The sequence below is a fragment of the Molothrus aeneus genome, unplaced genomic scaffold (assembly GCF_037042795.1).
Source record: "Molothrus aeneus isolate 106 unplaced genomic scaffold, BPBGC_Maene_1.0 scaffold_80, whole genome shotgun sequence".
In the NCBI taxonomy this organism is placed as follows: domain Eukaryota; kingdom Metazoa; phylum Chordata; class Aves; order Passeriformes; family Icteridae; genus Molothrus; species Molothrus aeneus.
In genome coordinates, this window is record NW_027099232.1 from 316,119 (window position 1) to 340,202 (window position 24,084).

At 43.8% G+C, this 24,084-nt stretch overlaps 1 protein-coding gene and 2 long non-coding RNA genes across 3 annotated transcripts; all 3 read right to left on the minus strand.

Moving 5' to 3' along the window:
• Positions 1–1,190: 1,190 nt before the first annotated feature.
• LOC136571179 (GTPase-activating Rap/Ran-GAP domain-like protein 3) lies at positions 1,191–4,651 on the minus strand. Its single transcript, XM_066571521.1, has 6 exons — positions 4,236–4,651; positions 3,647–3,711; positions 2,967–3,030; positions 2,673–2,699; positions 2,240–2,315; positions 1,191–1,477 (listed from the first exon to the last, which is right to left on the minus strand). The coding sequence occupies exons 1-6, from the start codon at positions 4,380–4,382 to the stop codon at positions 1,410–1,412; spliced, it is 447 nt and encodes a 148-aa protein (XP_066427618.1). The 5' UTR covers positions 4,383–4,651; the 3' UTR covers positions 1,191–1,409.
• Positions 4,652–9,658: 5,007 nt separating this feature from the next.
• LOC136571166 (uncharacterized) lies at positions 9,659–15,733 on the minus strand. Its single transcript, XR_010785670.1, has 2 exons — positions 14,892–15,733; positions 9,659–13,051 (listed from the first exon to the last, which is right to left on the minus strand). It is a non-coding gene; the product is annotated as an uncharacterized lncRNA (long non-coding RNA).
• Positions 15,734–15,751: 18 nt separating this feature from the next.
• Positions 15,752–22,967, minus strand: LOC136571167 (uncharacterized). The gene is made up of 4 exons (XR_010785671.1): positions 22,936–22,967; positions 17,281–17,349; positions 16,301–16,418; positions 15,752–16,020 (listed from the first exon to the last, which is right to left on the minus strand). It is a non-coding gene; the product is annotated as an uncharacterized lncRNA (long non-coding RNA).
• Between the last annotated feature and the right edge of the window lie 1,117 nt (positions 22,968–24,084).

Below are 24,084 nucleotides of genomic sequence, written 5' to 3' on the forward strand. Positions count from 1 at the left end.
ATTATGTATCGTATCTACTGCTGCAACTGATTTTTTTCTTCTAGTTTTAAACTTTATCTGTATGTATTTATGATATATTTCTAGACTTAGATTTCTACCTTCATATTCTTTGTATTTATCATTTTTATCATCAAAACCCTGCCTATTGACAAGTAAAAAACCCCGCTTTATTTAACGACTTAAAAAATATTTTTATATTTATAATTTTCATATTTCTGTTTATAATTTGCTCTCTAGTACGTGATAACATACCTGCTCCTGCACCGCAGTGGGGCTCCCTCTCCTGGGCACCTCGGGGTGCCCCCAACGGCATCAGAGCCCCGAGTCTTCACCCCCCCTTTGCCTCTAGTTAGAAACTACACTGGAACTTTTTTCTGGAAACAAAGACACGACCTAAATCCTCTCCCCATGTCCCAGACAGATAGATGTTCAGTTCTTAGTTGACTGGGCAGCAGTTTCTTCAATAGAACGAGAAACAATATGGAAACGTTTTAGCTACAAGCAAATAGGCAAATCTGAACAAGGTCCTGGTGGCCAGCCGCTGCAGTTATTTTGAAGCAATTTTTTAAACAATCAAATACTGATCCCACAAAAAATAAAGCAAAAAGCTGACTACTGGCTAAGAAAGAAGGAAAAATTAACTTTTGACGACAACAACAACATTCCAAGGACACAGGCTTGTTTCCAGTCTCATACCTTATTACTACCTCTCTTGGGAATTCTCATCGTGGATCCCAAAAGGAATAAATCCCTCAGCGTGTCCTAAAGCACCAAGGAGCTACCTACAAGTGAAGGTGGCTACTTTCAGTGCAGACACAGCTGATGACACAGCAGTAGCGCAGTTCTATGCTGCCCAGGGATAATACTGTCTCCTCTTCTCCAGCAGCTGACTCTCTCCTGCCATGGTTTCTGTAAATGCATCAGAGCACGACCTTAAACACAAACAGGCAAGAAAACACCATCAGAAGTCTTGCATGAAGCACTACAAGAAGGGTTCCAAGCAGAGACCAACAGAATTTCAAGGAAGCAGTATGCAATTAAACCACCTCAGACTCGTTCAAGTATCCGGCAGGTAGATGGAACCAAAATGGAACCATTCAGAAACGACAAAGAAAACCTCCCCAAGTATTTATACAGGAGTCCTTAACGTCAGAAATGGGATGACAGGTTATGTTCAGATAAGATGAATGTTTATTTGGATGTAGAAATAAACTTCTCTCATGGTCCTTTGCCAAAAAATAGAACCTACAAGTGAACACCTACACCTGCCTAAAAAGACCTAACGAGCCCCTGGCAGCCACCGGCATCAAAGCACAGGGGATGTTTCTAATCCAGGCTAAGGAGAACAACATCACCTTTTGTTCTCTCCAGTTTGTTTCCTCTGCAGTCCTATTTGCTTCTTATGATTTTTACACTCTCTGTATCTTCTCGGGCAGCGCTGAGTCTGACGACCGGGATACGAGAGTCCTTCCCTGCCCTACGGAGAGAACCAGGAAAAAAAGTTAAAAAAAGAACAGGGCAGTTTGAAGTTAATACTTCCGACGAGAAGCAGCACCTGACAAACAGAGTGAACAAAGCGTGATACCTCCCTGGGGACAGAAGACTTACAAACTCTCCGGGATTTACAATCCTAGTAACCAAGCCCTTCAGCACAGCAGCCAAGTGTCCCATTAGGTGGTGCTGCACCAAGGAATGATCCGAGAGGTTCCAAAGAGTGAAACGCACGTTATTTTCCAAAGACGTAAAATCGTGCAAAATAACAAAACTACAATAGATCTAAACTACAGGGCAAGAGTACAAGTGTTAACTTGAGGAGCTGGAACCATCCAGTGAGCAACTGCTACCTGGATCCTCAACAGAGTTTGAGAAACCCTCCAGGATACAGAAGGGTTTTCCCCAGAAATGTCACAGGCCGAGTTTTGATAGAAGTACACTTGCCAGATGCTCAGAAACGTCACCCATCCTCCTCCGGGTGTCCTGAGAGAGCTGCGAATGGCTCTCACGTGGTTTGAGCTGGTTCTGTAAGGGCTCAGGGTGAATTTCACCAGATGCAGCCAAACTGGGCAACACCCAGTGGGACAGAAGGAACCCAAAGCTTGTTTTACCCAAAGCTTGGGTAAGCAGAGCCCCAGCAAATACTGAGGAAACGGACAGAACAGGGTAACAAATAATAAACATACCTTTTTTTTTTTTTTTTTTTAGATGAGCAAAACAATTAAGGAGAAGGTGGAAAACTCACCATGACTGAACATTTCATCACCTGTAAGCTGACCATCCTTAGCATAGAGGACTCCAAATTTAAAATTCACCGATCCCTGGAAAATAAAACCAAATATTATTTGGTAAACAGCCAAACAGAAGACATAAAAATTTGTTTCCTCTAATCTTGGCATACATCCTACGCATTAGAACATACATTTTATACTATCTCCTACTACACAATAATTTACCTTTAAACTTTGATAGTATAGCATAAAATCATTAACTTATATTGGTGATCTATTATTATTAAGTTGGTGCTTCAAGTTATTTTTGCTGTCAGGTTCAAAAAAACATTACTTCTTTTTACTGTAACGAGCAATTGATTTAGAAGTCATCAAAAGCCCATCAAAATACAAAGCTGTACTCACCGGACGGGTCTGTGAGCAAGAAGTAGTCAGGCTTGTACTCACCTCTTGCCCTTCAAGAACCAATAAATCCTGTCAACAAAAACAGCATCTTTAGCCCCCTCCTATTAAAGATTCTACAAGGATGATGGTTTTATTTGTGTTTAGTAGAAGTTTGGATTTGAAATGGCCAGTTCAATGGATAAAGAGACAGTTTAAGTAGTATTAGATTATTATTATTATTATTATTATTATTATTAGCTACTGGAAGAAACAAACCAGTGGTATCTATACTTAATTACTTCTGTTTCCAGAAAATAATAAAGAAAAAGAACCAAACAAAGAAAAGTCACTTCCTACCTTTTGTATCTCAGGATGAAAAATGTCTCTTGGGCTCTTCTCCAGTTTCTCCAGACTCCTGGCACTGAAATGCAAATGAACGAGTGCTTTAGAGGAGGGCAAGTGCACATTCCAACCCCGAACCACCAACCGATTGCAGTTACAGCGCTTACAAAATGAATCGTTCCCAGAGCCTCTGGGAAATGGAACGGTTGGTGCAACTGCCATTTCTTCCCCAAAATACTAACTTCCAACACTTCCTAAACTTAGTTTGCATTTTAAAAACAGAAATTAGGGAGACTCAGGGTGGAGATCAGGTTGAAATTGATTTCCTTCTAAAGCACAGGGCTCTGTTCCATCACCCTTCACTTTGGCTCCACACAGAATCACGGGGAGCATTTTAGGAGGGCTCAAGAACCAATTCTATTTCTCTCTTTTTTCTAGTTCTCTCTCTTCCTAAATCATTCAAGGCAAGTCAAATGAAAAAGGACAAGTTCAGCATCAAATGCACACTTTTTCCCTTTGTCTGCTCAAGAACAGGCTTTAAAACCACTTCTTGCTGCCTTCAACGATTAAGACTTGTAAAACCCTTTTTACATGTTGGATAGGTTTATCATAAAAACCACAGAACGCAAGCTCTGAATTACAGGAAAAGGTACACAGGCAAATATCTAAACTGATGGTGGCTTGTCAATCCATACCTTAATGGAGATTGCACTGAGAATGGTTTTGTGGGACTCCAAGGGAGACAGATTTTCTGAGTACCCTGAAAACAAGAAAAGCTGGGATATATTACAGGACATACCCACTTGTTCTGCATATTCAAATAGGATTATTAATAAAAACAATTAAGTTAAAAAAGAAGGAAGAAAACCAAGGTAATTTTACTCAGCTATATTTACTGCCGATTTAGAGAAAAAAAATAGTCACGGGTGCTGCAAAGAAAAAAAAAGTGAACCAGAAACGCCTACAGTAGAACTTTAAAACAATTGCTTGGATAAAAGCAGCTCATGGAACATGAAGTAGAAAAAAAGCGAAACCAGTATCAGACCTGCCTATTTTCTCACCATTGCACAAGAAAAATCCGACAAGCGGTATAAAGTCACTGCCTAAAACCGATCCTAGGATGTAACCAAGAACAATTGAGGCATTTGCTAATCTAAACGGAAACCTTTTCCGGACCCTAGTGTCAAATCACACGTTTTGCCTTGCAGCAGCTCGAGGCTGGAGAGCATTTCCCCTGGGGGTCGGGAGGGTAGGGGCACAAGGGGCTGAGTTTGCGGATCGCACCTGTGCCAGCAGAAGGATCCAGCCCGGCGCTCCTTGCGCTCGCCATTCTCCGGGCCATCGCTGTGTTTTACTGCTCAGCGATGCCGCTCCATCTGTTTGCGTGGAAGAAAGAGCCACGAGCACTGAGGCACTCAGCAGCCGTGTCATTCCAGCCGCTCGTCCGCCCCCGCCCGCAGCAGCGGCAGCAGCCCGAGGGACACGGCTGCAGCTCGGCGGCTCCCGCGCCTCCGCCAGCCGCCGCACAGTGACCGCGGCAGCGCCCGGCGCCGCTCGCCCGGGGCGGCTCCTGCAGCTCCCGGCCCGCGGCAGCAAAGCACCGCCTGGCGCTCCGCCATCGGCGGGCGGCAGCGCGCCCCGCCCGAGCTGAGCCCCCGCCACCGGGACCGCTGAGCGAGGCCGAGGCACCGGGCGGACGCCCCTTCCGCGCCGCTCGGCTCCGTGCGGGCGGCCGGCCGGAGGCTTCGCCCCTCCAGCGTCGCTGCCGCGGCTCCGTCCCGCGCGGGAGAGGCGCCGGGAGCTCCCCGCGCCCAGCCCGCTCCGCCGGCGCGCGGCCGCCTCGGCCCGCCAGCCATTCATATGGCGCGTCGGCCGTTGCGTCAGACGCCGCGCTTTACGGCCGCAGGGCCTGCCGGGAGTTGTAGTCTCGGACTGACAGCCACCGCTCCGTTTTCCGCCACCGGGAGCTGCGGTCCCGCCGGGGGATCAAACGGCTCCTTCGCTCCTGGGCGCGGAAGCACCTTAGGCAGCACCGCCCCTCCCGAATGTCCTTTCTTTTCCACTCCAACTCTTTTTTCTTTTTTTCACTCTGTTTTTTCACCCCTTTTTCCACTTTCGCTCTTTCTTTTTCACTCTCACCCTTTTCCTTTTTCATTTTTTTTTCTTCCTTTCTCTTCCTTCCTTTTTTTTTCTTCCTTTCCTTTTTCCTTTTCTTTCTTTCTGTCTGTCTTTCTTTCTTTCTGTCTTTCTCTTTCTGTCTCCCTTTCTCTATTTCTTTCTCTCTCTCTTTCTTTCTTTCTGTCTCTCTCTCTTTCTTTCTGTCTATCTATTTCTTTCTCTCTTTCTTTCTCTCACTCTCTTTCTGTCTCCTTCTTTCTGTCTCTATTTCTTTCTCGCGTTCTTTCTCTCGCTCTCTTTCTGTCTCTCTCTTTCTTTCTGTCTCTCTCTAATTTCTTTCTCTCTCTTTCTCTCGCTCTCTTTCTGTCTCTATTTCTTTCTCTCTCTTTCTTTCGCTCTCTTTCTGTCTCTTTCTGTCTGTCTTTCTCTATTTCTTTCTCTCTCTCTCTCTTTCTTTCTCTCGCTCTCTTCCTGTCTCTCTCTTTCTTTCTGTCTGTCTTTCTCTATTTCTTTCTCTCTCTCTTTCTTTCTTTCTCTCGCTCTCTTCCTGTCCCTCTCTATTTCTTTCTCTCTCTCTTTCTTTCTTTCTCTCGCTCTCTTCCTGTCCCTCTCTTTCTTTCTTTCTGTCTGTCTTTCTCTATTTCTTTCTCTCTTTATTTCTTTCTCTCGCTCTCTTTCTGTCTCTCTCTTTCTGTCTGTATTTCTTTCTCTCTCTCTTTCTTTCACTCTCTTTCTGTCTCTATTTCTTTCTCTCTCTCTTTCTTTCTTTCTCTTTCTCTTTCTTTCTTTCTTTCTTTCTTTCTTTCTTTCTTTCTTTCTTTCTTTCTTTCTTTCTTTCTTTCTTTCTTTCTTTCTTTCTTTCTTTCTTTCTTTCTCTTTCTTTCTGTCTCTCTCTCTCTTTCTTTCTTTCTCTCTTTAATCATTTCTCTCTTTCTTTCCCTGTATTTCTAATCTTGGATTTCCATTCTAGCTTTAGAATAAAAAAGCAGCAGTAGAAACGTTCAGGCTACCGGGGAGTGCAAAAAACCCCAAAACGGTAATGATTTTAGGAAAACTATTTCCTCCATGGGAGCTGAAATTTTCTACAGCTGCAGGTGACACAGAGCTTTTATTTCTTCTTCTAGATAGTTGATACTTAATACTCTATTTATACAGCGCCCCCTGCCGTCTGCATGGGCGCACTGCAGGCACAGCGCCCCCTGCCGTCTGCATGGGCGCACTGCAGGCACAGCGCCCCCTGCCGTCTGCACCGGCGCACTGCAGGCACAGCGCCCCCTGCCGTCTGCATGGGCGCACTGCAGGCACAGCGCCCCCTGCCGTCTGCTTTGGCGCACTGCAGGCACAGCGCCCCCTGCCGTCTGCACCGGCGCACTGCAGGCACAGCGCCCCCTGCCGTCTGCATGGGCGCACTGCAGGCACAGCGCCCCCTGCCGTCTGCGCCGGCGCACTGCAGGCACAGCGCCCCCTGCCGTCTGCACCGGCGCACTGCAGGCAGAGTGCCGCCTAATGACGTCACCCCGTCGACACGGCGCCCCGTCCCGGACACGCCCACTCGGGAGGCCGTCGCGATCTTGTGCGGCATTCCGTGACGGCCACGGCGCTGCCAGCCTATATGGCACAGTTTTACGGCAGTCGCGATTTACGGCAGTTTTGCGACAGTCGCGCTTTACGGTCCCTTTTACGACAGTCGCGCTCTACGGCCCCTTTTACGACAGTCGCGCTTTACGACACCTTTTACGACAGTCGCGCTTTCCGGCAGTTTTGCGACAGTCGCGCTTCACGGCCCCTTTTGCGACAGTCACGCTTTACGGCCCCCTTTGCGACAGTCGCGCTTTACGGCCCCTTTTGCGACAGTCGCGCTTTACGGCCCCTTTTAAGACAGTCGCCCTTTACGACTGTCGCCCTTTACGGCAGTTTTACGACAGTCGCGCTTTACGGCACCTTTTGAGACAGTCGCGCTTTACGACACCTTTTACGACAGTCGCGCTTTACGGCACCTTTTGCGACAGTCGCGCTTTACGGCCCCTTTTACGACAGTCGCGCTTTACGGCACCTTTTGCGACAGTCGCGCTTTACGGCACTACCCTTTATGGAACTTTTATGGTACTTTACAGCACTTTACGGTTTTTATTTTGTTTTAAATTTATTTTAAATTTATTTTAAATTTTTAATTTTATTTTTTACTTAATGTTTATTTTAAATTTTTCTATTTTTAAAGCTTTTTATTTTATTTTTAAAATTTTATTTACTTATTATTTTTAATTTTTCTATTTTTAAAGCATCTATTTTTTTATTTTTATTTTTTATTTAAATTTTATTTTTATTTTTTCTATTTTAAAAGCTTTAATTTTATTTTTTAATTTTATTTTTTATTTTTCTATTTTTAAAGCTTTCTGTATTTTTCTAATGTTATTTTTTATTTTTTATTTTTCTATTTTTAAAGGTTTTTAGTTTTTTTTATTTAGTGCTGCCCAGACCAACTCAAGCAGGTGATTGTGGTGGTGTTTGAGGGTCTTGCATTAGGGCACTACCTTTTATGGAACGATTACAGCACTTTACAGCACGTTACAGTTTTTATTTTGTTTTTCATTTATTTTAAATTAATTTTGTTTTTTTTAATTTTACTTAATTTTTATTTTTAATTTATATATTTTTAAAGCATTTTTATTTTTTTAATTTTATTTTTTATTTACTTATTATTTTTAATTTTTCTATTTTTAAAGCTTTTTTTTAAATTTTATTTTTTATTTAATTTCTATTTTTACTTTTTCTATTTGTAAAGTTTTTATTTTATTTTTTTATTTTTTATTTTTAATTTTTCTATTTTTAAAGCTTTTATTTTATTTTTCTATTTTTTATTTACTTAGTTTTAATTTTTCTATATTTAAAGGTTTTTATTTTATTTTTTTAATTTTATTTTTTATTTACTTACTATTTTTAATTTTTCTATTTCTAAAGCTTTTTATTTTAATTTTTTAATCTTATTTTTTATTTTAGTTTTAATTTTTCCACTTTTAAAGCATTTATTTTCTATTTTTATTTTTATTTAATTTTTATTTTTATTTTTTTTTATTTTTAGAGCTTTAATTTTATTTTTTAATTTTATTTCTTATTTTTCTATTTTTATAGCTTTTATTTTATTATTCTAATTTTATTTTTTATTTATTTTTTATTTTTAATTTTTCTATTTTTAAAGCATTTATTTTTTTTAATTTTATTTTTTATTAAATTTTTATTTTTAATTTTTCTATTTTAAAAGATTTTATTTAATTTTTTAAATTTAATTTTTTATTTTTTATTTTTCTATTTTTAAAGGTTTTTAGTTTTTTTTATTTAGTGCTGCCCAGACCAACTCAAGCTGGTGATTGTGGTGGTGTTTGAGGGTCTTGCATTACGGCACTACCTTTTAGGGAACTCTTACAGCACTTTACAGCACTTTACAGTTTTTGTTTTTCATTTATTTTAAATTAATTTTGTTTTTTTTAAATTTTATTTAATTTTTATTTTTAATTTTTTTATTTTTAAAGCATTTTATTACATTTTATTTGGTGCTGCCCAAACCTGCTGTAGTGCATTTTTATACTTTGTAATACTTTGAAGTAATTTTGTTTTGTATCCCCATATTTTTCCCAAATGGTTTATCCCCAACTGTACCCCCCTCCTTCTACCTGTGTTATCCCTCTCCCGGGATGAGATCATCCCCAAATGCCCACCCTGCCTCTCTGTCAATCACTCAGCCTCCCATCCCCTCCATCCAGAAGTTTCGGTCCAAGTCGTCGAGTGATGAGCCAGAGGCCAGGGGTCAGCCCCCCAAGCCTTGCCCCATACGCTGTCCTGTATGTCTGGATCCCCCAGCATCCATCCCTTAGGGTCACTTAATGGTTGGTAAGATGTTATCTACTTTTGGTTTCCACCTCCCTTTAAAGGTGACCTTGGCACATCTCCCTGGGGCTCTCGGCAGGAGGCCCCTGAGGTGCAGGAGCTCCTTTGGGACTCCTAATAAAACCTTGGATTAACCCCTGCTAAGAGTCGGCCCTTTATCATCTACCGCTGTCTCTGGTGTCTCTTGTGCTGCACAGGGGCCCAGCCCAGGTGCCCTCAGCACCCTTGGGGCACACACAGAGAGTGTCTCCCCCCAGCCCAGGTGCCCTCAGTACCCTCGGGGCACAGAGAGTGTCTCCCCCCAGCCCAGGTGCCCTCAGCACCCTCGGGGCACACACAGAGAGTGTCTCCCCCCAGCCCAGGTGCCCTCAGTACCCTCGGGGCACACACAGAGAGTGTCTCCCCCCAGCCCAGGTGCCCTCAGTACCCTCGGGGCACACACAGAGAGTGTCTCCCCCCAGCCCAGGTGCCCTCAGTACCCTCGGGGCACACACAGAGAGTGTCTCCCCCCAGCCCAGGTGCCCTCAGCACCCTCGGGGCACAGAGGGTGTCTCCCCGCTCTCGGCCGTGTCGGGGCTGCCCCCCCGGTGTCTGCCGACTCAGGACCGGCCGAGGGTTACTGAGAGGCTCGCACAAACCCGCTCGGCCGCTGATTGTGGTGATGAGGGTCCCCAGGACGAGGGAAGAGACGAGAATCTTGACTCCACTTTTCAGAAGGCTGAAATATTATTTTATCATCTCTATTATATTAAAAGAAAATGAGATAGTAGAACTATACTAAAAGAGCAAGGAGACATCAGAAAGCTGGAAAGGAATGAATAATAAAAACCTGGGACTGCTCACAGCCCCGACGCAGCTGGACCATGATTGGTCATCAAGTAGAAACAATGCACAGGAGACCAATCCAAGATGCCCCTGTTGCTAAACCATCTCCAGCCCACACTCCACAGCCAGCAGATTGTTACTGGTTCCATTTCTGTTCTGAGGCTTCTCAGGAGAAAAATCCCAGCAAAAGGATTTTCATCAAACACGTCAGTGCCAGGTGATGGCACAGGCAGCATCGGCCGGCCGAGGTCACTGTGTCATCCCTGCCAGCCCAGGTGTCACAGCAAGGAGCAGAGAGTTCACCCTGTACTCACCCTGTGCTCACCCAGCCCTGCCAAGGGACTGGCTGCCAAAACAGAGCCATGCCATGCATGCCAGTGTCTGCATGGCAGAGAGAGGACATGAAAAGCCACTGAGGAAGCTGCCACCTCCTCCCTGAGCTCTGCCCTGCAGGCCAGGCCATGGGCAGCCACTTTGGGAAGGCTGCATTTGCTGCCCATCAGCTGCTCTGTGTCTGACAGGAATTGAAATAGCCCAGGTTTGGGTTGGTGCTGAGCAGAGGGCAGGGAGGAGAAAGGGAGAAGGCTGTGCTGCAGGCCAGGTGGATCCAGGCAGAGCCAATTTGGGCAGCAGCCTTGTCTAACAGCATTTCATTTTCCACTTCTACTACATTACATTTCATTTTGCACTTCTGCTAGAACTGCATGTCAACAGCTTTCAAATATCCTCCTCAGTCCCAGCAGCCTGCTTGAAAGTGCTGTGTCTTTATCAGACCATTGATGGTCCTTCTGAAATGTGAGTCTCACTGGCTGCATCCAAACCTTGTGCTTGAACAGCATTCCTAAAAATTAAAGCAGATTGGGCCTTTGGGGAAGAAGGGGCTGCAAAGCATCTCCTAAAGCATTTTCTACTCCAATTTCATTGTGAGGAAATGCACCTGAAGGATGATGCAGGGATTAGGATTGAGACAAAGATGAGTTTGGTAGGTCAATTTTACTTGAGAGCTTGAGAAGCACAGGAAGCCCAAGTGATGATCCCAGAGGGTTGAACACAGAGGTTTCACCCTCCCAGATATACAAGGGCCTTACCTTAAAACCACTGCTCACAGCACACAGCTGTCTCAACACTGCATTAATGTTTTCTCCTCTTTGTGCATGTGTAGAATTGAAATCCCTCTTGGGGAAGAAGCTTATTCCAAGTAAATTCCGAAACTATTAGTTGAAAAAAACCCTGAAATGTTCTTTCCTCTCCTTGTATATTTTTAAAGCCTTTGACATTTGAAACACTGTTCCCCTGCAAGGCCTTCTCCTAAATCCCAGCTTCTCAGAAGGCCCAAGGGGACAGGGTTGGCCAAGGGTGGAGCTGTTCTGGATTTGTTGGTGGTGCCTTGTAGTGAACGGTGTGTTCAGAGCTGCTCTGCTGGTTCTGCCTATCACTTTGACAGGGAAGGAGTGTGCTGGGATATGATAAATCACTAAATTGTCACTTCTAAATGCTGCTTGCAATGAAAATACTGTGCATAAACCCTCCTAAATGGTGTTAAATTTGTCTGCTGTATTTCTTCCCTCCCACCCCACCACTGCTGCTCTAAGATCCCTTAGTAGCTCAGTCTTTCTTTGTGTTTTGTTTGACATTTATGCCCACTTTCCCCAAAGCTCTGGGGGTTCTTTTTAAAATATGATATCGATTTTTTTCTTGGTTTTAAAAAAAAACTGAAATACACACACTAAAGAAGCAGGTCTCCATGGCTCAGCCCTGAGTGGTAAAGGAAGAGCAACAGGAAGGGTGGTTTGTGGTGCTGGAGAAAGTCTCTGCCAGGCTTAAAGGAGCATCCCATTTCCACAGATGACTTTTTTTTTTTTTTTTAATGGGTTATGGTGCTGGCAAGATCTGGAAAGAGTGCAAGTCCCTCATTCCAGTTTGGATGTCTTGTTTTAAGAAATGTGTTCTTTCAGTTCTTGGAGAGCATAGTTCTGGATTCATCCTCACATCCTCCAGTCTTGGTGGCTCTGTTGTTTTTTTATTTCCCTTTCTCTGCCCTTTTCCCTGCACTCACTCCCCTGATGGCTGCAGGGGATGTGATTCAGGCACTCATCACTGCTCTGCAGCTGCTTTACAGAGCTAAAACTGACTGGGTCTCTCACCCTCCTCTCATAGCAGTGGTGCAGAGTGAGGCACATGGCAGGGCAGGGCTTTTAGCTGTTGTTTTATCTTCTGGTTTGATGTTTAACACATGAGGCAGGACCCCAAGCCCCTGCTCACCATGTCAGGCTAGGCTGCAGGGGAGCACATTGACAGCAACACAGTGGCTGCACCACAACCACCATCAATCAATCCGATAGAAAAAGGGTTTAAGGCTTCTAACAGTGCCACGGTGACTGAGCTGAGCCCAACCTGGGTCTAGCTTAATCCCTGATCTGTGTAAAGCCCTCTTCTGTGCTTTCCTGAGGCTGGGACAGCTGGAGAGGTTGCTCTCCATGAGCACAGGATGGCAGCTGTGGGCTGAAACTCGCTGAGCTGCCTCCCCAGTACAGGATGGGCTTGTGAGGGATTTAAAAGAAAAAACATTACCATGTCTTTGTCAGTCTGCCATGCTCACTTAAGCTGGCTGTTGGTGATTTGTAGTATTTTTTAAAAGAAAAACCAAATGCTTTCCCTTTACAAGGAAATATGCTATGAAGAGGGCTTCAAAGGAAAGATGATTAGTTACTATCCAACTGTTGCTAAATTCATTGCTTGATGGTCCATATACTGCATCTTTTAATGTTACTGATACAGACCATTCCCAAGCTGTTTGATAATTATTTATCAGCCATCTGCATCAGCATCATCTGCATGACCAGTGATGGCCAAAAAGCAGGAAGGAGAGAAAGGGCTTAAGCTGTAGGCAGGAAAGGGAAGGCGGAAACCAAGCAGCAAACAATTGGCACCTGGGCTCCATTGAAGACTAAAAGTGGGAAAAAATGGCTTACTTGAAAAATCTGCCTATTGTGTGTGCAGTCTCCAAGGGGAAACAAACAAACCCATTCAAAGGAAGGGAAAAAAGGCAAAGAATTAAAAAATCCTTGTGCTGTTATGCACAATTGGGGGGTTTAACTCTTCCCAATCTCTTCCCAGTCTCAGGCAGAAATATTTCTATAACCAAACCATCTCCCTTTTTAAAGCATTTAGCTGGATTGAGTAATTTCTTAAGTCCTCCATCATCAGGACCCGTTTGGGTTTGGCAGCTCAAACACCTTGGCAAGGCCAGGACAACTTCAGTGGTTCTCCCTGTCCTGAAAGAGAGGAGAAAAGGGAAGTTAAGCTCACTGCAGAATCAAAGCCTCCTGCATTTCATCTTTTGGCTTAGATTGCTCACCATGGAGTATGAGCCATAAAAAAAGGGGAGGTGGCACCAAATTGAATTAAAAAGTGCCCTTTCCCAGTGCTTTTATTCCAGACATTCAAAGGAAGCTCATTTTTCTTCTAGCATTCTTTCCCTCATTTTAGCAGAACCATTCTCATCCCAGACCCCACTCAGCAGTTGTTCAATCTTTTGGCACTGGATCTGGACAAAGGAAGGGACACATCTGGGTCACAGGAAAGCACAGAGGGAAACCCTCCAAAACTGGCCAGAGAAAAAAGGAAATGCAGGAAGACTTACCTGCAGCTGGATGCTCTTTGCACTGGGCTTCCTTTAAAGGAATGGATTTGCTGCTAAACACATCTCAGGCTCAGATGTGACCAGGGAGAAGGTGGGATGGAGATGAGGAGTCAGACATGGAATAACCAGGCAGATGCAGGGCCCAGAAACATGAAGGATGGAGAAGAGAAGGAACAGGGATTGTTCTCCTTGTTTAGATCCATCAGTGCTGGGAACTTGGGAAGCACATGAGGGTACCAGAGGGATGCTGGGCAGGAGCAGGAGAACTCCAGGATAAGGGCAAGCTGCTCCCACTCCAGGGCTGGGCCAGGGAAGGAGGGGAATTATTTCTCTCCCCTTTCCAGTGGGATGCAGGTGCCACCCCCATGCAGAGGCAGGAAAACTGCCTTGCAATCAAGTACAAAACCTGCCTGGCAAGCCCAGGATGCCAGCAGCCATTTCTCCTGGATTTCCTGCTTACAGGCATTTTAAGCTTGCTTTGTCTCAAAATGCCCTTTTTTGCCAAGGGCATTCCCATTTCTTCTGGATCCTGAACAGAGGTTTGGAAAGCTGACTTTGATGAGGGAACTGTTTCCTATTTTGATCTGTGTTAACTTGGAGTTTCCCTTGGCACCAAAATCAGGGGGTGAACCCAACCCTTGAAAGGCCATAAGATCCTAACTATCCAATCCCCAATCCCCTCAGCATTGGCTTGTGGAACCTTCTCAGGGTTAATGTAGCAAATTAAGGGTTTGGCAAGTTCAGGATCGAAACAACCAAAAAGATTCATGAAAAAGAAACGGAACTGAGGCTGGCTAAAAGCTGACGACTCATTACAACAATTCAGTGAAAAGGAAGCAGGAGTGATCCTGTGAAAAACACCAATCACTTGTTTTTAAAATTTTAAAAGTTTACCAGTAATTACATGCTTATAAAAATAGTAATACAATCCGAGTAATAATAATTTGGACAAATTAAATTAGGACAATATGAGACAACAGAGACAAAGAGTTACAGACAGTCCGGGTACCTTTTTCTGGGCAGCATAAGCCCGAAAAAGGACCCCTGTTAACAAAGGATTAACCCTTAAAAACAACAGCCTGTTGCATATTCATACATCTCATACATGAGGAATAAATTCCATTCAGACACAGGATTCTGTCTGGTCATCATCAACTTCTTCCTCTGAATCCTAACAGCGCCTTCGAGGCAGGAAGAAGTTCGTTTCTTCTAATAAGAGAGCAATAAATTCTTTTTCTCTGAAAGATTTAGGTGTCCTGTAGCTGCTCACTGCGAGTCCTTTCTTTAAAAAAAGTCTCCTACATAACATAGTTTCTATTTTAACATTTTGTTATAACCTAAAACTCTATTTAGCACGCTATTGAAGAGAATTAATACAGCATTACTTTTTAACACAACACATATCATATGCATTTTACTATTTGCGAAAAGCCACTCACAAAATAGGCATTTTTCACATTTTCAATACTCACCAAGCCATCTGGCCAGAGTTCTGTGCCCACCGAGGACACAGAAACCAGCAGGGACCTTCCTCCCATTCTCCAGCACAGGCTTCTTCCCTCCACACGCAGGGAGCTGCAGCCACTCACGGAACACCGACTTAGACACAACAGGAGAGGCACAAGGATAATTTGGAACTCGTTGCGACCTCAATGCCGCCCAGACCCAGGAGAAAGCACTCTTACCATCAGACGGAGCGGGGTATTTCCTGTACCGCCCTCTCTTCCCCCTACCCAAGGCGCATGAGCACACTGCCGCCATCATTGGAAGGGCAAGTGAGTGCCGCCCTCAGCCGCCATCTTGGGTGTGGCGTAAAACTGACCCTTTTTTGTCTCCCCTTTCCAATTTTCACCCTCAGCAGAGGCAGGAAAACTGCCTTGCAATCAAGTACAAAACCTGCCTGGCAAGCCCAGGATGCCAGCAGCCGTTTCTCCTGGATTTCCTCTCCGCAATCTTTGGTACTGGCAGAAGCCACTCCCGGCCGAGCCGCCATCTTTGTTGTGGTACCCTTAAGCATCCCCCGCTCCTCACACAGGCGTTTCTCTTGCTGGCTGCCTCAACCCGGTCCCGACGTTCTCAGCGCCATTTTCTGCTGCTTTTCCCGGCGGGAGAAAACGGTTGGCGGGGTCAGCGGCACTGGAACCCCGCGAATCGCGGCAGGGAGCGGCGGAGACGCCTCTGCCGGAGTCCTGCCGCGGCCGCCATCTTGAGTGCGGCTGGAGCCCGACCCGGCTCACGCAGGATCCTGGTACGCGGGCGCATCGCCATCTTGAAACGGGAGCTCTGTCCCCTCCGCGCCTCCGCCGCCCGCCGAAACCGGCCCCGCCGCTGTCGTTCTTCCCAGCCACCGCCCCGCACGGCGGCCCCTCAAGCCCGGCCGCGCCCCTTTGCACTCCTCGCTGTGCTTCACCGCTCCCCTCTGTGCACAGCACCGCTCTGTGCCCACAAGGTGGCAGCACCGTCCCCCGCCCGGGCCGGGCTGGACGCGCCTTGGGGCAGGCAGGGAACGGAGACCGAAGCTGCCGGAGATTGATTTTGGATTGATTCCCTTCAGCCCCAGCAGCTGTTCCTACAGTTTAAGGGCACTCGATTGGTTCATTCCTAGGTAAAAACGTTATAACATTGGTTTCAAAACGACTACGCATCTCTAGTCAGAGTTTCCTGCATTCCTGTATACAATAGAATGGATAGATTATTTCCAAATCATTCTTTCCAAATGGTTTTAGAGATAAATTCCAATTCTTTGCCCACACCTATAAAAACGAAAAACTTGACAGGTTTTGGTGTTCTACACCCACCCCCTCCGTGTGAATTTTCTGGCAGCTTTTGGTCCCTCTGGGGCAGGGTAACCCAGCATGACCCTCCCTCATTCCCCACTCACCTGCTCCTCCATCACAGCCTGGTGTGACCACGTTCACAGGAGTCTGAGGATGAGGGAAGAGACGAGGAGTTGACTCCATGTTTCAGAAGGCTTGATTTATTATTTTATGATCTATATTCTATTAAAAGAATAGAAGAAAGGATTTCAGCAGAAGGCTAGCTAAGAATAGAGAAAGAAAGAATGATTTCACAAAGGCTTGTGTCTCGGACAGAGAGTCCGAGCCAGCTGGATGTGATTGGCCATGAATTAGAAACAACCACATCAGACCAATCACAGATGCACCTGTTGCATTCCACAGCAGCAGATAATCATTGTTTACATTTTGTTCCTGAGGCCTCTCAGGAGAAAAAATGCTAAGGAGAGGATTTTTCAGAAAATGTCATGGCTACAGCCTGGCTCTCCCTCCTAGGGACATTGCGGTGCCCCAAATGCCATCAGAGCCCCCAAGTCTCCAGCCCCTCTCCCTCAGCCTTACTTCCTCAGCCCCAAAGAAGGCACAGAAGGAATCAAACTGCCCTGGACAGCAGAGTGGTGCTTTATTCAAGCCCTTTCCACAAGTACATCTCCCCCAAAAGGGACTGTGCTGCAACAAGAATGGGGGGCAGCCCCCAGAAGTTCCTCCCCAGCCCTGCAGTCACAGGAGAGAGGCAGAAAGAGGGAGGGGCAGCAGAGAGGACACAGGAAGAAAAGTAAGAACGGGGTGCAGAATGAAGTTGAAAAAACAACCAAAAACAACAACAACAACAAAACCTGGGATGGGCAGCATAACAGAGAGGGATTAAAAAAGAACGGGTTTTGGTTCCTCAACTCTTCCTCATCAATTTCCTTATTGGTGACATTCAGCAGTGATGCCAAACAAGCACAGAAAACAAGTGCAAGAAGAAATGCAGATAGTCAGCAGCCACCACCTATCAAAATTCATTTTAAATAGTGTTCAAAGGTCTCTAAGAGCAAGGTGAGGTGTAAATGGAGATACTCACACAGAAGTACTGCCAGCTGCTATTTTCAACATTTCCTCTGAGTTTCCTTTTCACTTGTTTATCTCTCACCTAAACAAGAGAAAAAAAACCCAAACAAATGTGACCTTTCAGGCAGACAAAAAACGTAGTTGGTCCTTAAGAAAGCATTTTATTCTGCCTGTATAATAACGTGTTGGGAACAGTAGGAGCTTTTAGCAAAACGTCTCTGTGCTGTTGCAGTTGTTGTGCCACTGTGAGAAATCACAGGCACGGCTGCAAGGCTCCTGCAGCTCACCCTGGTGCGGGTCAGAGACCACTTATCCCTGCAGGGATCCCTGGGAATAATGATGGTGGGAAATGTGGAGAGAGCTGGATGAATAAATACTTGCCATTTCCTTACCAAAAAACCCCTCAAAACAAATCTATAAAAACAGTTTGCCTCTGAATTAGGAGAATTTCAATTAACTCTTTTAGGTCTGCTTTTGGTTCAACATTCATCAATCTGAATTGGAATATACATAGAGTAAGTAATTAAAGGTAGCTGAAATTTAAGAATAAAGGTCTATTTCCTTGTTCATAACCTACATTGAAAGACATTAAAACCCAGTGTTTTGCTTTAGAGCTGCTTGGCATTGACTTCATTCAGTCTTAGACTCATCAGGTTATAAAAAACACAGGGAAATATATTCTCTGTTTCATGAAGAATGCATCATTAATGAGAAAGGCCTAGCTTTATCAGAGTCACTGCTGATACCAACATTGCTTGGCTAAGTTCAAAGTACTGACACAAGAACATCATAACAAAAGCAACGCTCATCAGAACCTCAAACATAAAGACAAAGTTCAAAGTTTTTCAGATGTCCTACAGTTGCTAAGGTATCTCCAGAAAGATGAGCAAACTGAAAATAGCACAGGAAATTTTAAACCCATTTCTCTTTTTTTTTCCCCTTAACTTCCTTGTGGGCAAGAGAAAACTCCTAATCCAGGGAATGAAATGTAGTTTTCATACCTCAGTCATGAGTAGTCCCCTCAGTTTCAAGCAGACCCAGTGCTCAGTGAAATCTTAGAAAGGGTCAAATCATCAGTATGAAATTCCAATTCTGTAGAGAGCTTTCTGGATAATTGGTTAGCTGAGAAAGGACATTTCGATGTGATACCGATGGATAAGGATAGGAGAAACAAGCTGAGAACTAAGCAACCAGTGTCCAATCACTGACAAAGGTCACAGTGACCTTCTCTGAAACGGGAAGACGGGGGAGAAAATCGCTTGCCAGAAAATGTAGATATCTTAGGTAGAAAAGTTAGAAGAATGCAAACATAGAAGCAAAATAATTGTTAGAAGATAGAAGTAGGTGTGGTTGATCTAAGTGTGCTTTAACCAATAATGAGCTCAGCTTTTGCAATATGTATAAGCTTCATTAACACCAATATAAATATGTGTGAGTTTTCAATAAACTTCGGGATTTGCTATTCACGCATATGGTGTGTCGCATTTCTCCCGCCGTTCACGACACAATTCTATTTGTCAAAGTAGCTATTTTTTCTCCATTCCCCTCCCTCCCCAACATCAAGTGGGAAAGGCTCAAATTGAAAAATAATTCTTACAAAATTATACTTTGACCTAATAAGTTCGCTACAAGTTGCACCAGAAAGAGAAAGGAGAGCAGAATCAGAGGTTATCAAACTCAATAGAAAATCCAGCTCATGCTATCTCCAAAAGCCTCATTTCATTTATCCAGGATTTAAAAAAAACCCACATAATAAAAACTTCACATATTTTGTTAAATGCTTTCATTTCTATCTGAAATATTAATTATTACTCTGCTTTTCAGAAGTGAATTAGAAAGTTTTCTGCACCCACCTTCCCCAAATCTGATTCTAAGTGCTTGCCAGTTTAATCCCTTAGGAAGCAAAAGTAGCCCCATGTGTCTCAGGATCAATAGAAACTAAACAACAAAGCTTGACAAAGTCTATTAAATTGTCAATAAAGTCAATAAATATTTTCCACTGTAGAGACAGCTATCACCAGCCTGTGAATTTGGCTAGGGCAGGTTTAGTGAAGGAAAAACGAGGTCTTCATTGCCAAATCAGTCAGGAGTTGTTCTACTCTACTGCCAGTGTGAGGTGAGTGTAAACAGCACATTCCTCACAGCATCCCCCACAAAGAATTCCTCTTGAAAATGAAGGCTGCTTTGAGTTGGACCCAACAGATGAGAACTCCCTGGTGTAGCACAGTGATGGCAGCATGGCCAGGCTCTGCACTGGAAGGCTGGGACCCAGCAGCAGATTCCTGACCAGATCTCCAAGGCTGAGTGTGCAGGGGTGCTGTGGTGGCCTGGCCCCCCTGGCCGCGCACTTCCAGCCACCATCACTTCCTCTCAGAAGGACAGGAGAGAAAATAAGAAAAGCAGGAACTGGAAAGCTCAGGCTAAAGTCAGGCAGGTCACTGATGAAACAGAGTTAACTTGAAAAATCTTATTTATCAGCAAATAAAAAGAGTATTTAATTATGTTATTACACACTATTATTAGACAGTCAGCCAGCCAGCCTGACCCCAAGCATGCTGCAGCATCGGGGCCAGGCAGTGCCCATCTCCCAGGAGCTGATTTACCCATCCTTCTCAAGGGAATTGACCTGCACACAGTTCCACAGTGGAGCTGCCAGGCTGCCAAGAAAAATATCTCTGGCTAAGAGTCAAACCCTAATACATAAACCATATTAAATGATTAAATGATATTGTATTACTGGCTCTTTCTTCTATTTCAAATTTTGAAAATTATTCCCAAGAATTTTCAAAAGATTTCATAGGAAAAGGTCTTTTTATGCTAAGATGTAAGGTGTGCATGATTGAATGTTTCATTCCACATCCTTACAAGCTGAGCCTTGACCAAGTTAAGAGGTGGAAGGACGTGCTCATTGGAACAGAAAGATGGAAATAATGAAACTCTGAACACAAGAGAAAGGTTCACAGAAAAATTAAAATTCCTTGCTGAGCCAAGACAAAGGAGATAATTTTATCCAACAGATAGAAAAGCTCAGGTCAGAATAGTGACCGTTGCTTCTCAAGAGCAACATCCACTGAAACACACAGTCTGCAGGTGGAATAAGGTTAAACCTTCCCAAAATGGGAAAAAACCCTTGACTCTGACCTCGATTATTTCATCATCTACACTTATTTACCATTTGGAAAATAGTACTAGAGTGTTCTTGTGACTTAAAAATCTTTGTCTGAAAAATCACCACATTAGAGAAAATTTTACGTCAGGATAACCTCGTGTTGAAATTATCCAGAAGAACAGGATAAAGTGAAATGATCATGCTGCAGACGTTTTTCTGATTTTTAGCAAATAGAATGCACTCGTATTGAGGGATGTTTTGAAAAAAACCAAACACATTGACATTACTGCATGGTCATGTGCAAAATATTCCTCTTCATCTTCAGTGCCTCTCACAGAATTAACACCAGGATGAAGTTGCCAAAGTGAAAAACACTGTCTAAGGAGTGGTGTTGCCCCACACACGGGATACCTGTGTGTGCTTCAAAGAGATTCATCCTGAGTTTGCTCCAGCCCCTGTAAACACCATAAACATGAGGCAACCATGGGACTGTTCCACAGCTTCTCTCCAAGCTTGTGACATGGGTTTATGCCCCCAATAGCTATTGCAAGGAGTGCAAGTCAACAGCAAGGGGTGGCAGAATTGGACAAAAATACCAGCATTATTGGCACGTGAGAAATTAAATATTGATTGCCTAAAAGATCTGAACTCTGCACCTTACCTAGTACAACTTCCATATTGAGGGTTTGAAACAGACACTGTAATTTACAACTTCTAATTTTTATGTCCTGTAGATGTGAAATCCCCAGCCACCAATCCAGAGTAACCACCTGAGTAACCAACTATTTGCTATTAAGATTTTATACCACCTTCTCCAGAGTAAGCACCTGAGTAACCAACTATTTGCTATTAAGATTTTATACCACCTTCTCCAGAGTAACCACCCGAGTAACCAACTATTTGCTATTAAGATTTTATACCACCTTCTCCAGAGTAACCACCCGAGTAACCAACTATTTGCTATTAAGATTTTATACCATTGTAAGCCTTATTGCTTACAATGTTCCTTTTCAGCAAACATACGGGTTGCATGACTACCTAAACTCAACGTATCCCCCACCATTTGTAAACTGTTACCAAGAGAAACTGTTTTTTCTGTGCTAATTGTTGACATCATATATTAGCAGGAATAGAGTGAGCATGGAGTAAGATTTTACACAGCAAAACAAAGAAGGCTCATAGACAGTAAACCCTGGATCCCAGCCCCAAAATCCTCTTTTATACTCATTTCTTTGGCTTTAGGAAGACATTAGGACAGCCTGCAGCTTCGCAGAAATTGAACAATGACAATCCTAGCTAAAGCAGCTGTTCTGCAGATGCAAAGGAAGATGTAGAATGTTTCCTGGACAAGCAGCCTGAAAATGACTCACAGATGAATAAGCATCAACACAAAACACACTGTTACAAATCTACTATTTCCATCTAACAGATAATGAAAAACCATCTGTCCATTCTGGCTATTTGCCAAGCAGCCAGCCCAGCACACCATTTTACTACCTGTATCTAAGGTATCCTACTAATAAAGAATATTTCTCAACTGTTTTCATTTTGTCTGCACATGCTGATTAATAACTTCATCATTTAACCCACCTCTTCCAAAGTCAGTCATGTACATAACAAGGAGATTAATTCCTGAAAGTATAACTGTGCTCCTCTTTTGGATTTGGAGAAAAAAAAAGCTTCTTTAGTGAAATCAGTGAAAATTAGGGCCAACATCTTATTCTGCAGGAATTTCCCCAGTTAAGCATAATATTTCTATGGCCTTCTAATGATCAATATCCTGTGCTCTCAATATCCAGTTCCCATCCTGGTTGTCTTTTAGATACCAGAAGCCAGTGGGTATTAAGAGAGAAATTGTACTCAGCGCTACTTTAGTCCAACATTTAACATGAAGAGGATGTTTGCAATTAAAATTCACACAATGCAGTATTTGAAGTGAACACATTTCACTATCAGTAGCAGCACAAGGCAATGATGAAAAATCCACAATGGCGTGGTACTGTGTGCTGCATTATGCAAATGGATGCAGCAAAGGTCAAAGCTCATCTCAATCTCATAGTTATGTCGTCTATAGAGAATAATTAATTTACAGTGTGCTTTCTTATTTTGTGTACCACAACACTAAAAGCCATTTTATTTGTGAATTTTCTTGCTTTATATCGCAGAGAGAAATAACATCAACGGCTTTCAATTTCCTCTTTGGGAACCAGGGGGGAAGGGAAGGCACAGCTCTTTATTTTCCATAGCAACACCAGGCTACAATTAAGCACCAAAAATACTGCCTTTTAATTACTCAAATGCTGTTCAATTTCAGTGTTTAGGAATGAGATTGCTGTGCCCAACAGCTGCCTCATGTTACAAGGGCACAAGTGTTTGAACAACTTCCATGAAGCAAGCAGTGCTGTAAGGATGCAGTTATATTGCACAGCTCCCTACAGAGGGTCACAGGTGAGACGTAGGATATATTTGTGAATTACTGAGGCCCTGTGCTGGGGATGGGAAGTGTGATCCAGAGCAAAAAGTTTGTGAAGCTGGACCATAAAAAGCCAGGATGCAAACCTGAGTCTGAGGTGCTGGTGGCAAGTTGGCAAACTGGTGTTCCATGAGTTCTGATTCTGATACTCTAATCCCCATCTTCTCCATCCACCGGGCCAGCTCTGTTTTCCTCTCTCTGCCAAAAAAACCAAGAATTCCTCAGCTCGGTAAGAAAAATAGCCTCCAAGAGCCATGTTCAGAGCAGCCCAAGGTACCTGATGCAACCTCTTTTTCACACCTATTTTTAAATACATGTTACACATCCAGAGATCTTAAAAGAGTGGTCCTCTGACATAAGCCTCGGGAGAACAACTCTCTAAGCAATAGGATGAGATGTTGGTGTTCTTTCAAATCCAAGGGATCTTATTCCTTACTCTCAAATATTTGTACTGATTTGGCATTTTGAGCTGGAAGCTAAATAGAGCTGCCTGGGAATCAGATGGGGTCACACTGCACAGATGACAGAAAACTGCCATGACCAAGAAGCAGTAATTCTCTTACAGGAACCCCTGTTTTACACAACTGGTTTACACAATTAACTGAGGACTAATTGATCCCACAGGAAATCTGTCATTCATCAGGAACTTTAACTTCCCAATTCCAGCTTCACTTCCTGTAGCTTATTTTTTCCTTCTGTTTTCTAGGAAGCTGCCTGCTTGTGGTTGTTTCTAAGGAACCTGAACAACGTGACCTTCATGTGATCCAGTGGCTTCTAAAGCTCATTCCCTACTCCTTGCACAAGTCAGAACAACTCTTGTGTGGTTTTTATGTCCCTTAGGTGACAAACTTGCACACAGGCAAGCACCTTTCCCCATCCCTAGAGATCATCTGTCACTGTTACCTCGAGTGTTCATCACAAGATGCAGAACTAGACCAGTGGCAATGCCATCCAAACTCACACAGATCCAGCTGTCCTTCTGTCAGTTACCTTGACACACTCTGGATGCAACCCCAGCAATTTCCAGGGAAGGTGGAAAAGCTGCAGAGTAGTTAATGTTGACAGTAGTTGCTAAAAGGTCATTCAGAGACATTCATTAGTTGTTTGCTGTAGCAGACAGTCATTATTATTGGCAGCAGAAATTGGCAGCAAGCACTGTTATTGTCAGAAAGCATTAAAAGAGTGTCATTTGTCAACATGTGCTCTTCCACAGAGCAGCAGGCTAAGAAAACTCC